Source organism: Styela clava, chromosome 15 (assembly GCF_964204865.1).
Source record: "Styela clava chromosome 15, kaStyClav1.hap1.2, whole genome shotgun sequence".
NCBI classification, from domain to species: Eukaryota; Metazoa; Chordata; class Ascidiacea; order Stolidobranchia; family Styelidae; genus Styela; species Styela clava.
Window position 1 is genome coordinate 11,435,625 of NC_135264.1, and position 15,955 is coordinate 11,451,579.

At 34.1% G+C, this 15,955-nt stretch overlaps 1 protein-coding gene across 1 annotated transcript; it reads right to left on the reverse strand.

Annotated features, from left to right (window-relative positions):
• LOC120333803 (stromelysin-3-like) lies at nucleotides 1-13,004 on the reverse strand. Its single transcript, XM_039401180.2, has 9 exons — nucleotides 12,802-13,004; nucleotides 11,529-11,836; nucleotides 6,790-6,892; nucleotides 4,448-4,631; nucleotides 3,767-3,925; nucleotides 3,085-3,263; nucleotides 1,900-2,047; nucleotides 979-1,148; nucleotides 1-387 (listed from the first exon to the last, which is right to left on the reverse strand). The coding sequence occupies exons 1-9, from the start codon at nucleotides 12,934-12,936 to the stop codon at nucleotides 22-24; spliced, it is 1,752 nt and encodes a 583-aa protein (XP_039257114.2). The 5' UTR covers nucleotides 12,937-13,004; the 3' UTR covers nucleotides 1-21.
• Between the last annotated feature and the right edge of the window lie 2,951 nt (nucleotides 13,005-15,955).

Consider the following 15,955-nt stretch of genomic DNA (forward strand, 5'->3'; position numbering starts at 1 on the left):
TCCCACTAAAGGACTTTAATGTTAGCATTGTGATGCAACAAAAATAAAGGAAAGCGTCACAATCAAAATTGATGACTTAGGAATCAGGAAAAATTTACTAAATGATCCATTTCCACCATCTCCATTCCCGTTTTCTTGATTGCCGTTTAGGGGAGTTGCTGTAGTCTTAGTTACATAACCAGCTTCATCACAGCTAAACCAACGGACTCCGATGTATTTCGGATATCCGGAACTAACTGATAATTTGTTGTCCTCCAACCTCCACGCACTTTGTCCCTTGATAAAATAGGTATAACCATCTGGGTCTTCTACAGCTCCGTCCAGATTGTACGGTACTCCCTTTAAATCGCTAATGTTTCTAGGATAACCAATTTCCGCTTTGAGATTCTGTAATGAGAAATAGATTTGTAATCTGCTTTTAAATTAATATCGTGAGTTATGACTATAGCTCAATGTTTAACATTCATAACAGTATTAAAAAGGGAACGATAAATTTTCACAGAAAAAGCTTTCTCGATACTTGGACGCCTTTTTAACAGCAGGCGTTCTTCGCTTTAAGTTAATTTTTTTTTAAATGAGAACCAAAATCTGGATGAGTCCTGCGCCCAACGAGCGACTACCACTTATTTATGATTAATTACATAGGCTATTCAATACCTAATAGTTTTCAATTACACAGTATCGGAAAACAGCAATCGATTCACAGTCTGTCTTCATGGCAGAGTGGGTGAGTCGGAGTCGAAATTTTTTACAATTCGGAGTCGGATGCACGTAATACAGAATGATGTGCCAAAAATATAAAATTCGAATGCTAAGATAACTCTATAACCCAACGTATAACATTTCAACTTCAATTTATATCAATATTCGCAGGCTTACTTAAAATTTCCATATTGTATCTACAATATTAGCCATTTATTTGCTGCGGAACTTTTATAAATTTATTGCATATTTTATTACAATTTACGCCATACATACGTCGTCTAATTTCCAAAACTCCTTTCCTCTAAATATATAAATTTGTTTATTTGCTCCCCAGACTACAGCAGCATCGATTTTGTCTACGCCACAAATTCCAAAATCACAAATTGAACGAGGAGATCCAGATTCCAATCTACTATTATCAACATAAACCCAGTACTGTTTACCTGTAGGATTAAAATTAATTATTAACTGCGATTAGGTCATCTTTTACTTATTATTTGTTGTGAATTAACTAGTACTCTTCATGGCACTGGTGTCCTTGTAGCACAACTGATACCAGTTGAGATGTCAGTAAGACGTTTCACGGGTTGTGTAAATGACAGTATTAAGAGGTTACTAAACTGCTTGTCTGAGGAAGTCTGATTTTGGTCAGACGAAACGTTACAGAAATATATTCGTGTTAGTGTACAGCAGAAAGGACTCCTGGATTGCATATTATGGTATTTTTATTCCTGCTACAGCATCCTTGCATTATACGCATGCGGATCCACTAGCGCAAAGGCATTGAGGAAGGATTGGGCAGCCTCTACTGATAATTAAAAGGTTACATTGACAAATACAATGTATTTTTCTAGCAACAAAATTACCTACAGACTACAACTCAGCACGCACACAGCATGTTACTTACTATGACAAGCGTAAAACTGGCAATGGAACCCAATCATTGTCAGGAAAGTGTGCATACTGACGAATTTGCTCGCTTCCCTAATAAACACTATGATTCTATAATAGCAAGCTGGGAACTTAGTTAATTATTTCGACCCAAGTTATGTGAAAGCGTCATATTACAAATGTAAGTTTCGAGCAATATCAGTCGACAAGCAAAACTTACAATGTTCGCATGATCATGATTATTTTGGCAGGAATGGTTTCAAAATCGAACATTCATATCATATGTTCAATTCACTTCCTTACCAGATATAAAAACAATGTATTGATCTGAAGGTCTTGTGAAAGCTGCATCGACTTGAACATCAGGAAATTCTGTCCAAAAACTTGACATTGACATTCCTTTTTCATCAATTAACTTTCCTTGTTTGTCTATTCTCCAAAATGTCGTGTTCTGAAAAATAAGGATTTCCAAACTGCAATTTCTATTGGAAACCGATTATAACATAATGATAAAATATAAACAAAGCAAACTTAAAATCAAAATGTTTTTTTTTTTTTATTATAGAACAGTCCTATTTCTGGAATGGCCAATACACTAATTGTTATTTAAAATGAACACTTCAACAAAGAATCTTGTTACAATTTGAAACGTCGTTGCAATTTTTTACGTTTCCATGACTTCGGAGCATCGTCGGCAACAACTAGTTTGCATTTGCATATTGAATTGGGGTTTTCCAATCATATTTTCATCAATTATTAAGCGAATCTGATATTGATCGACTGTGCTATTATGACAATCAAAACAGCCGATACTCTGAAACAGGGGTGTGCAACAGGCTGGCCTGGCAAGCCACTTAGTATAGCCCCTGCCAACACTTAGATTTTTGCCCACCCAAAATAAAATCCGAAGTCGCTCACGTGCGTAAAAATACACCGCTTCGCCGTTTTTCCGGTGTCTTTATTACTGCAAGACTGAGAAATAGCCGCCTTTTCTCATCTTGCTTTTCCCACATCGATAATCTAAATTTTTATGACCCGGCTGAATTTCTGAAGGTGGTTGGTTATATGATCGATCGGAGAAAAATGTCGCACATCCTTACACAAAACTTTACACTGAAACACGACATACTCTCGTTATATCATTACATGTATATGAGTATTGAACGTAATTTATTACAGATTGTATTTTTCGCTAGAAAGCTATTACATTTTCAAATTACATTACATCATCAAAATTAAAAATTGCGCACATTATGGCGTTTCCACGTTCGCTGCTATCTGGCGATCAGTCGAAATCGCGAAGACTGCAGTATTAATAAGTCTACTGTGGAAGCTCGCGCTACCTTGTTTTGGTCTTCGTGTGGATATTTTTTTATTATTGCTGTCTTGTTACCTTATTACTGGCTGTTATCAAAGACACAAAACTCTTGAAGATTGAAATCTTTTGGTTTCTAATAGCCTACCCAATTTGCGTGAAAATGATCTTACTTTGATGAAAAACAATTCGTTTCTGATATTTGCCACCGCATCGAATGTATAATCGCATAAAGGTCCAGTTCTTAGTTTTCGTTCTCCTCCTACCAGTCCTTGATTCTCCAAAACAATGCCAGAATCTCGTAAATGATAATCTTCATCCATGCTTTTTGCTACTATTGATTCGGGATTGCCTGTAAACAATAAAAGTGTTTCGGTAAGCGCAAGAAGGACTGTGTAATTTGATAAAAGGTACGACTACACTCTTGGCGTTAGCAAAATTGTGTTTAGAGTGTGCGTCATTAGTTAGTACGTATTGTTTCAATATATTACTCTGAGCATCAGAAATCCGGACTTAAAAACTCCGACTCTAACGCCAGTCACTAACTCAAGTCTCCCGAGTAAAACTATGCAGCCCGGTCAAAAGATTTGACATACGCGTAAAGTGTTCTGTTTTCAGTTCAATGTATGTGCACTTATTTGAAGAAAATATTAAATTAAGTATTGTTTCTTAACTCATTAAATTAGACAATGGATACATTTTAATTACTCTTTATATATATTTACTTATAGGACTGTCTCCGCATGAAAACGAAGTTATGCTCGGAAAACATTGGTATTTTTCAGCAAAATGTTTTCCATTCAGTAAAAAAATAGCATGCAAGATTTTGTCTGAGTTTTCAACAAACCTTCTTACCATATATCCTTCTAATCGTTGCTCTGTCATTCCTTCCAAGAACAAGTTTTTGTGATGAAGCTTCATAGAACGGTAGCATAACAGAATCCGGATCTGAACTATGACCCAAACCTAAAGCGTGCCCGAATTCATGTGTTGCGACGGCATGAAGATTTGTACCTGAAAATAGGTTTGAATATTTTACTTGCTAAGATAGGATTTCTTATTTGTAATGGAAGATATAACAATGTATAAGACAAATTAAAAGATGGTAAACACAGACTTCTTTCATGTTCGTGTTGAGTAACTGAATAGCTTATCAATTCTGGATAAATGAATGACTCGTGGAGTCGTGGATCCTATTACAGTATTGGATAAGAGTTGCTAAACCTCGAGTCACGAGTCACGGATCTCGTATCGAGTCAATAACTGAGTTGAGTACCACTGCTCGCTAGTTGAGTACAAGCCCTACAGTCATTTCATTTTAATGACTCGAGTACTTCAGGTCTTTGATAAATGTCAGACAGACACGACTGATTTCTGATCGGAGTAATGCGCGACCATTAATGTCCAAGAGTTACTGAAGCTATAAATAATCATAGTATAGATACCGATTGACGAGAGACTAAAGCAGTTCATGTCAATAAGGCCAGAAAACAGATCTTAGGTAGTGAGATCCACATACAATCCGTCACAAAATACCTATATCCATTCCCACTCTTGTTGTCCACAACTCATCACCATCAAAATGTACGTCGCCTCCTCTTTTATCTTCACCGGGAAAGAACGCGTGTGCTAGAGTGAGTCCTCTGCCATCGAACGGATATCCGTCTCCATGAAATCCGGTGGAAAATGATATTTCAATGTCTTCATTGTTATTTGTTACCTGAAAATGTTATTCATGACTGATTGAACGTGAAACAAATCATTCGCTATCTAGTCATTCCGATATCATGGTCACATTTCAAGCCTTGTATGCGTGTATGGGAATGAACACTTTGAGCTTATTCAGATTGTGGAACTCTAAAAACGTTACCCCTATCTCCGTAAAGGAAAACCTATATGGGCTATTTCGGGCAAGGGAGTAGCAGTAATAATCGGATAAGTTTACTAAGAAATAAAATCAGAGATAAAAGTGAAGTCTATTAGCACGAATACTTTTTACTGTCTTCTTTTATTTTAAACACATGGAACAGTTACCACCAATCCCTTTAGAGACAGATAATTTTGGATCGAAATTTAAAATTCAGCAGATGTCCCGTTGGCCACATTTTTCTAATTACGAATTTTAAAAATATCTCGATTCAACTGCATTTTCGTTTTCCTAGCTGTGTAGATATAGGATCCATATTTCACAAGTTTTGGAAAAATGTTTCATTTATGTTACTCCGTTGATTCTTGTGGGAGTACCTTATATAAATTTGAAAAGTAGTGCAAATAAATTACGTCATCAAGTGTGGCGTCATCTAAATAATATACAAACTATCGCTGCAAGAATTAAATTTTTGACATATCAACTTTATTTTTTGAAGTAAGTTTTGCATGAACTTTTTACCGTATCAAGGGAGGGGAAGAAAATTGGTATTTACGTTACATCAATCAATTGAACCCATGACCATACACTGTTAAATTTACAATAAAGTTACTAACATTTCATTGTTACTATATCATACAGCCATGTCAATATGCGAATACTTAAATATTTCAACTTAGTGTGCTAAGCAGTTAGATAACTTTGAGGCTTATGTTTTACCATGAAATCAATGTTGCACCTGATTCCAAATGTATTGATAACTGAACTTTTATTCAACTTTACTATTTTTTTAATAGGGTGCTATAATATTACTTACATCATGTATTTTTGAAGTCATGTTTAACACTTGGGAATTGAATACGACGAAACTATCGAAAGTTCAATAAATCGATTCTAATTTGGCCAATTTAGAACTTCAAACATAAAAAATTTACAATATAATGTGAGAAACATCTGTTGCAACAAAAGTTTGTAAATGCGTATGTAGCGCGAACACGAGCAGCCTTTTCTTCAAAATTATTGAAGAAAATTGGCCGATAAATTTTTTCTACGGCGTAAATGAAAGTCGATGTGTTTAATACATATTTAGCCGTTTGATCGATCTTGCTGAAAGGAGTGCGTTCCTTCGAGAGCACATGGATAATATTCACGTTAATGGTGGGCATCAACGGATGGACTTGATTTGTCCCTAACGTACTTATAAACTTGTAAAGGTTGGTTTCAAGTTAGTAGTCTATCCATGGCATTTCTTGATTTGCCTAAAGCAAGTTGCAATCAATTCGAAGTAAAGGAGACTCGCCTCTGAGTGAAGTTATGGACTTAACTGTCAATACGGTATATTCTAAAATCATACATAAATATGTTGGTGCATTACATGCCAGTTAATAACGTTTGAACTGGTTTAAGTCAATAAAAGAAAGTAAAGATATTTGCGGTAAAACAAAGATCCTAACTTTTGACACAAAATTTGTATAGATTGTACACTGTGATAACGAATAAGATTTTATCTTGGTTTTCGCGATCCAAAGCTCAAGAAAGCAGTGCCCGGTGTAGAGGGAAAACATTACATCGTCAATGAAAAAAGGCTTGCGGACCGTCAGCCAATTGTGATCCAGTAACAGGTTCATTTTATCCGTAATCACTAAAAGTGTGTGTGTAGCACCACTAACACTATGACAATGTTATTAGTCTTGGGACCAAAACTTTTCGAGTCAAGGTTGTTTTGGAAATTGATTCCTTCAATAATTTTCATAATACAAATTTTTTTATAGGAATGATTGAACTTATGAATTTCGTCGAAGAGCAGGCACCACTGGAGGGATTGAATACAAACTAATGCCCGATCTAGTAGATGGTTGGAAAACTCATAATCATATGGCACCCACCATTGTTGCTGTCAAATTGTAAGCTAGGAAACGCAAAACTTATGATTCAATTTAGAAAATTACAAAAAAAAATCAACACTTTCTTTCTTATTAACGTTTAATGAAAAATCTTTATTTTCAATTACTTCTTGAAATGATAACGGTGTACCATCAGTCCAAACTTTGAAAGCTTTTTCAATTTCTCTTCTTTGATCAGGAATGGATAACTGATTTGTGTAACTCTTGAATCTGAAAAAACAGTTAAAATGAAGAATATTGTCTAAAATATAATTTAAGTTTAGCAAGCTTTTTCGTGGGACCAGATCTTAGACAAAATCCTACAAAGAGATGAACAAGAATGAAATATAAAATTTGGTTATTTTCACTTAATATCTTCCGCGAAATGGAAAAATAAAATTGTGAATATTTATATATGCAATCTTTCACGGTATGCTATATAACAGTGGTTCTTAAAGTATGGGTCGCGACCCAAACATGGGTCGCGGAAGGTTTAAAAATGGGTCGCGACAAAGTCGTCAATGCAAGGGCAATCTAAGAGGAGGAGGACGAATTTTCAGCTTTCCCAATGTTTCAATTTAGCTTCTAAACTCTGGTATTTAAAAATAATGAAATAAAAAATTTCATTCACGGAAAGAACTGTCTTGAGCTCATTGTTACATCACAATTCTGATATGCCAGTCACGTGTATTATTTTTATGGTATCGGTAACCATGCACGTCGCTTGTCGTTGTGTTGACCGCATGGAATGTCGTCTTAGTGGATTAAAAAAACCAAAAATGGGTGTCTTTTTGGTAATGAAAATTGTAATAGACGACGCAATGAAAAAGCTCGCTTCTCGACATTAGATTATTCAATATCTAGAGAAAATGTGACTTCATCTCGAGGCACCATTTACCGCGAACGAAGCAGTGCGTGCACATGTGACGAGTAAAAAGTTGTATATTGCGAGAGATACCGAAGGCCAGCTAGGATGTCGTGTTTGCGACGGACAGCGGACGCCTTTTCTGCTACAATTCGCGACAAGGCACTTGTGCGAGCGAGGATATTTGGCACTGACGGTTATCAAAACTAAGCTCGCAATCGCTTCGATACCCGTGACAACTTGCGTATTGCGTTAAGTAAAATAGAGCTGTGTATTGAAGATATAATGAAAAAGGAAATTTCAGTTTCATCAATCTCACTGAGTCAATGGACTGTTTCTAATAAATAGTTGTCTGTATTTGAGTCAAACTGTACTAACATTAAAAACACATTTTGCGTTTTTTAGGATTGGGTCGCGAGTATTCATAAAACTCAGATTTGGGTCGCGCTCGAAAAAGTTTAAGAACCACTGCTATATAAGCTAGAAATTCTACTTAGCATTATCCGTTGACACGCTATGAAAATATTTGTGGTTTTGCATGCATTCAGCTTAATATTTAATGGTGTTAATGGTGTATGATAAAAAACAAATTCTTTCAGTGTTTACTGTAATTTAAACAAATAACCACTTTAATCTCCACAATTCAAGAACTTTTATTTATTTGTGTTTTGGTGCTGGACTAAAAAAACAGCAAAATTATATCTTATTTTCATGTTTAGCTATTTTGTTTATACAAAGTTGAACTAGTAATTACTGTCGAACTCTACTAATATTACTGCATATTATGTTATCCAAACATACCAGTTCATAGCCTATTACTTACCAGAATGCCTGATATAAAGTTTTCCGTTTGATGTATGAAAAACTATTGATTATTTTGCTGTCAAAGCGTGTCATATATCGACTATAAAGTGACCAATAATCCCTGATTAATGTCTCATACAACTTACAATGGATTTTCTCTTATATTAAAGTCATTTTCAATCCATCTTTCATTAAATACTTAATTAGAAAATCCTTTGGAAGTTTACTCGCGAACGTTTCCTGATGTAATGGGGCTTGTCGGGACTGGGAACTCTGTGTGAACCAACAAAAGTAGAATCATTTCTATGTATTCCTTGCGTATTGCTCATGGAAGACTGTTTTTGTTGTTTGACACAAAATTGACCTATTGATCGTTTTGGAATTATGTTGTTGTTGTTGGTATTTTTCTTCTTCTGTTGTTATTGTTGTTGTGAAAAATCGCTTTTCTCTTCAACTACTGGACCAATTAATTTGAAATTTTCAGCGATTAGAGATTGTTTTTTTGTTTATCGCTAGAGGGCTAGTACTTTTATTTTCAATATTTTTTGTATGCTCTATTGAATTCATTTTTTATTTTTGTGAAAAAAATGTGATTCATCGGTCATCCATTCGATTTTTAACATTCCAAAAATATGTGCGGCCCGCCAGTGACTTGCAACCTTTAATTTTGGCCCGCGAGCGACAAAAGGTTGCCGACCCCTGGTCTACTGTGAAAGATTGCATGCCCGTACTATCTGTACTTCGTTTTGGCTTCCATTTCCATATATTTGAGCATCGCTCTCTTGCCGTAACTATTGTTATTGGTCAGAATATATGGTTTTGGTTTTGCTCTTCTCATTTTCAGTATTGGCGAAAACTCCTTCATAAAATGAGGATTCTTAGTGCCGCACCGCGAACAATACATATTTTGCTAGAATACGGTCTAGAATCTTTACACTATGATTCACATTCATATAACCTAGTACATCACTTATATTTCCTATTTTCCATTATTTGATATTTACCATTCAGGCGATTTGAAAAAAAAATAAATATGTTTTACACTGATTTGATTGAATGTCCATTACTTAGAATGTTGTACCCAAAGTACTTTTAATTATACTCTTGTCTAATGTGGTAATTATCATTTTGTATCCCATTTTGTGCCATACCTACTCTTCTTCTGTAAGATGATATTAGTTTAATTCAATATTAGTGACGTTGACGGCAGACAAAACTGATAGCTTTTTCTTGCCTCATCTAATTTTAATGAATAATTGATTTGATTTACGACGCCCTCAAGAAAAATAGTCGTAGGATAGTACTGTTAAAAATAGTTTACGATAACATAGGCATTTTTTGTAATTCAACCTGTCGATTGGACGTTTAATTTAAGTATGAGATTGATTAATAATTATATCGTTTAGTAATTAGGATGGTAAATTCAAGTTAATTGAATCGAAGTTTTAGATGTTTTGCAGCTAACTTTCAGACGCAGGAATTCTGTCCTAAAGGCAGTATAATCCAAAAAGCAGCCTATAACGGGTTCAAAAAGGCTCAAAATACATACCTAGGCGACCTTTCAGCCTTTTAGTCTGTTGGTAGAAACACTATTCTATAATCTTTTTTGCATTTATGTAGGCCTACTCTCAAATCCACCCTTTGTTGGGGTTTTTCTTAAAACTAAGGCCCGGGTTTATGAACATGACTGTAAACATTAGATATGACTCATGATAAATTCGATAATTCGATAGTTTTATCAAAATCTAAAGTTCAAAATCATTTCACTACTGAGTCATTTGTTTTTTGTTGTCACGAACAAAAACAAGGTATAACTTGGAGATTTCTTGACAGTGGAAGTGCAAATTCACTTTAATTAAAACTGAAGAGGCTGGGAAAGCCAGAACAACTAGGTCCAGAGTCTTCCTATATCGTTTCAAATGAATAAGGAATGAGACGACTTCACCTAGATTTAATTCCGGAATACTGACCCGTATGGACACATAGGTCAACCTTGGACAAAACATCTAAATGAAGATTTGCAATTAAGCATTCTATCTTATATGTACTAGGTTCGGATAATTGTTTAATTACCAAATATGATTTTTAAAGTAATTTGTACATGATCAATTTTTGTGACAAGGTGAGGCATGCTATTTATTTATACCCTGAGTTAGTTGGCGGACATGGGATTGGAACATCAGATTTGTAATATGCAACGCCAACAAAGTTGGATTAATTTGAAATGTGACTCCCAGTCTCAACTACCTGACATTATTTCTTGTATCGAGTTGTTGTTGTCGATTAGATTCTAGGTAAATGCCACTAATTTTGTTTTATTTTAACTGTATTTTCCTTTATTTTTTTGTTGCTAATAAATCATTCAGTGATTTTACGGATGTCTGCACAATCGACCTCAAATCTTATTTAGAAAAATTCTTAAAAAAAATAATCATGTTTTTCAATTTATAGGTTTTGGCGCTGTATCAAATTCGACGGATTTAAACAGATCACAGTTTTCCATTTAAATAAGTCTAATGAAGAAAATTACGTAAATTTTACATTTTAAAAACATTTTTTTCCTCCGTGTATATTTTGAAAGCGTGAATGCTAGATGGCAAAATCACAATTATTCAAATATATACAGTATTATGAAGGAACTATTAACGAAATTGGGTAGACTAATGTCATTTTTATATCCGAATACACATTTGATTATGAAGTGATATGACTAATTAAATTCTTTTTTCTATGAAAGAACCGAAACACAGGACCGAGACAAAAAATATTCGATCGAAGCTCAGAAAATGGTACATATAATTTACGTTTGGAAGCAAGCGTAATCTAGCAGCAACTGAATGTTTCATGTTCTCTCCAAATTAAAGCCCAGTTCGAAACGACCAATTCATTTTACAACTCTAATTGATCAGCTTAACTACAATCCGACACCTACAACGTCATTGGCGTACTAACAAAAAGTGGAATGTAAAACCTAATGTTGATAACAACAAAAAAAGAATATTCGATGATGAATGAACATGTACTCGACTATGGCTACGAGAGACATATTAAAGTATGCTATAGCGACATACTTGGTATAGCCTATACTTGGTTGTCGTCCTACGAGAATTAAAAAAAAAAATTCTACGAAAATGACACATTTTATTTAAGGATTGGCTCCAAAAGTTTGAACTAAACAAAATAATTGAATTCACAAACCTGTATTTTATTTTGTTCGTCTTCCAATTTCCTGGAAAAACATTTCTCTTGTGTCTGTTTCTCGAATTTTTGGCATCTGTGGAATCCTTTCCCACAAACTTGACCTTAATATTACCACCTGGAGGAGAACTGTCCGCTACCCCACATCTTGGCTTGTCCATTTTATCTAAGGTCATCTTGTCCAAATGACCAGAGACATTTAGATGTGAAAATTTTTGGAATTTAGATACTGCGTTTTTAATGTTGCTTCTTCTATATGGATAATATACTTTGGCTCTCTTCAAATATCCATACGTCTCGAGATATTGCTGCAAAAATAAAATTATTTTGCCCGTGAGACTTGAAAAATAGAACCTGCTAATCCTATAAGTTCGAAACATGGATAAACGATTTTGCAATTCGAATGAAATTGCTTCATAACTCGAAGATTTTTCTGAAAATATTTTATTTTATACAATTCAATAAATGGTATCTGGAAAGTTGATCCAATTTTGAGGTTGCTTAAAATTTATAATATCCTACTCGAATATTGGTATAAAAGAGGGTACTTTTCCAATTAATAACTTGACGCAAAAACGCAGCTGACGCTTACTGCAGTTTTCCAGTGACGTTGTCAAAATATAGTATCATCAAATTTTAATAGGCCATTTTCTAAACGACAATATCAGTTAATTCATTATCGATATTAATCTATTATTTACCAATGATTAAAAAAATGAGTTGATGTAGATTTCATACAAAAACAATTTGAAACATGAAATAACAATTTACTGTATGGAATATGACCAGACTACGAATAATCTTTATTATGCCATTCATTGGTTGTTTTTGTTTATTTTGTAACCTAACCATGAGGTATAGATATTCACCACAAAATAAAGTGTTTTTTTTTATAGCCCATGCTTGATGTTAGTGTGACATCACGAATAATACTGAACGATGTCTTAAATGCATGCTAACTATTGGACTGTGGTTTGGCGACGACAAATATAGAGGTCATAATAGCGCAGTGGGAGTAATAATTAAATAACACTGAAAGACAGTTGTTCCACAACAATGTTTAATTAATCAGTTCACTTTTATCTCGGGTATTGTTGGATGACAAATTCACATTCGGTGCCAGAATGGCTGAACCATTGAGCTGCATTACGTGCAGTCGGATGAAAACTATTATGACGTCATAGGAAAGTTTAATAGGAGTATTCCCTTACGACTAATTCAAATGAATATCTTTACAAGATGCCTAAATATCTTAGAAAACATTGCAACTTACCACGGCGCGGGTCAACTTCCTAGGCGAAAGGTTAAATTTCTCTTGTAGTTGAATCTTCGTGTTTCCAAGTGTCAACTTCGTGCAACCAAACCCAATACAAATAATCGTAAAAATGCCGACAACTAATACCTTCATAATGTTCTATTTTTAAAATTTTGTTAGAATTATAACTAAGTGAAAATGTTAATTTTAACCGCCCATATAGTCCCTCAAATTGTTCTAAAAACCAATATACAAAGTACAAGACTAATTTGATTACATATATCTATTCCTAACAATTCGGAACTGGGAAATTTGAAATTAAAGGCATAATGTTGCACAAAAAGAGAGAAAAACTTCCGATCCCTGAATTTATTGCTAATTCAATACTCTTGAATAAAAGTTTCAAAGTTAAAATGGGGCACGAGCGGAAAAATAATCTTGTAGCAACAATCTTATTACAAATCCAGTCGAATTGCAGAATACTACAGATAGATAAAAATATTTTCACTACGTTTCTATAAAATAGAGGACTCAATGGAGTCTTCTTTAAAATCGTTAAAGAATCAAGCTGGCCTATCTTGAACCCAAGTGTAAATATCAATTACTCCATTAGTTGGCTACATATCTTGGAAATGTGGATGTTCGCTTCTTGATCTTTTCATTTACGATGCCAGTTGATGGCGGTGTATTTAGTCCAGGCGAATCCTGTGCTATACTAAAAACACTGTTTCTGATTATTCTATCAAAAATTTGATTTGGGTAAATTTGCATTTAAACATTGTGAAATAAAAATCTTCTTAAAAATAGAATCTTCAAACGGCTCAAATAAACATTTAATTTGGTGTTTGTTTACCCCCGAAATGTTTACAAAGTCTCGTTACATTTCCTGTAACCTAACAATGAACTTTCCTACAATGTATTTTCGTAAATTGAAACCAAAACGACTACAATGAATTTCTAAAACGTGATGTCTTTACGTCTAACTTCCTGCTTTCTCCGTCAGATAACATGCAGTTTAGCCAAGATCTGGTCCATTGGAAAACTTTTAAGACGATTTCCTCTACTCCCTCGAGAATTTTAGGACGTTAAATAATCGATAGTAACACGGCTCTCTTTTTTATAAAAAAGGATCACATCACCAGGTTAATTCTGACCATGTGTGATTGGTGTAAAAATTGGATATCAAAATAGGATATTCTTCATGGATCAAGTTTGTTCTACGATTATCGAAACGAAGTATCATTTTGCAAACGCACGTGCCTCGTGCAGATTTTGGCGCATTTAATTGCTAAATTATGGATAAATGGTTGTGTTTTGTCATATGATATCCTTTTACATAAATATAATGTTCAATATGGTATTGAGTTTGTTGCAATTTATATTTAACAAACATTGATTTTTTGTTTTCTGTCCAGGTACAGTGGGCGATTACCAAAACTGTCCCAGCTGAGTACTCGCTAAGAGTACTTACTGCGACCTCCAGTGACGACTCTAAAATTTATGCATGAATCGGCGTGACAGCAAAAAGGACAATTATATTATTGTATGAATAACAGTGAATAGGTAGTGCTATGCAACAACACTGTTTGGATATAAAAATGACTCTAGTTGGTTTTTCTTTACCCCAATTTGGAAAATAATATTCAATTATCAAATACAGTTTTAACGGAAAGGAGGAAGAATTATATCCAAAATATATTAAATATAAAAAGTATTATTTTGCTTGAAAACTTTAGGGATTTATTCATGCTTTGCAAATGTTCCGTTACCCGATTTTTTTTTGGTAATTTCTATTTTAAAAATAATGTGACGCACTGAATTATCGTGTACGCAGTAACAAAAAAGTGAGCACATGTGCATACAACAGGAAACGTATTTTGTAACACAAAGTTGACTTGTATTGATACTGATAGATATATTCTTCCTAAGTGAGCTATAAGTTTACACAACGTCAGTTTTTAAAAACTGATATTACAACAGTAAAAACAGAACAATAAACCTCAATTTAATATCAGTATAAACCTTAGAATTGTTAGAATCATGACTTGTGTTGATTGAAGGAGGGAGAAAAGTTATTGTCAAAAACTTGAAAGATATTGTTAAACTATGTCAAAACAATATCAAGTATTTGCGCGTACCAATAATTTCCTAATAAACCATTCACTGGTCCAAGTGACCTTTATCAAAAAAAGGCAAAAATAGAATGGACGATACATTTTATATTCAAAAATGAAGTTATTTACTTAAAGGGAAGATGTACCAATATGACTTCTTTAATTTTGGAACGTATTTTCTCAAAAATTTTATTTCTAAACCCAAATATAGCTTACAGCAAACTATTTTTCTTTTATTCTAAATTAATAGTCGCAAAACAGGATTTGCCGAAATTATATAAATATATTAACTTACTATTATCATATAATGTTTGAATCGAAACCGGGATACATTATCAGTCAGTCAGTAGTTTATTTTATCACATACCAAAAGTACACAATAGACAAACATAATTACGAAGAATATATAAAACAATACTTTCAGCGTGAAGGGGAACGCGATAAACTAGTGGAGGTTATCGAGCAGCGTCACCTTGAGGGAGTGAGTCTAAAATTAAATCATATGTATTTTAGAACTTTATCAAAAATCTTGCGACCATCCTGAAATTTCTGGTGATAAACTTGCTTCATAACATTTTTAGAGGGTGTGGCAGAGTAAATGGATAGAGCTGTTTACGTCTATTTTTTCAGTTTGTTGATGGCAAGGTACACGAGTGCTCACTGGAAGTACAAGAAACTCTTATCTTATCAATGTTAAAAGCAACTTTTGAAATGCTAAAACATACTGAAACCATTTACAACTATGACAGTTGATTAGGTGCCAGTATTATGCAGATTGTCACGTGGCTTGATGTAGTTAAAGTGAACACCAGCAGGTAAACAGCTCTGTTAAGATGGACGATTGATAGTTTTAAGAAGATTTCCTCGAAATAAATTCTACTGTGGCCATTTATTAGATTTTCTGAGGTAGCAAACTCTTAAGAGCCAGGCTAGAAATGGCATTTGACTGCAATTGTATTCGAAAGCTTTTATGTATCCTCAAACAAGTGAACACATACTGTGATTAACATGGTTATTGAATTTTGCTACTACGAATCAAACTGCATGATTTGCAAATC

Excerpts from the sequence above, each read along its gene's own strand:
- LOC120333803 (XM_039401180.2), bottom strand. The coding sequence starts at position 12,936 with ATGAAGGTATTAGTTGTCGGCATTTTTACGATTATTTGTATTGGGTTT. Across the intron at positions 3,926-4,447 it reads AAGAGTGGGAATGGATATAG|GTACAAATCTTCATGCCGTC; the intron begins GTATTTTGTGAC and ends ACCTATTTTCAG. Across the intron at positions 3,264-3,766 it reads AACGATTAGAAGGATATATG|GCAATCCCGAATCAATAGTA; the intron begins GTAAGAAGGTTT and ends TATTGTTTACAG.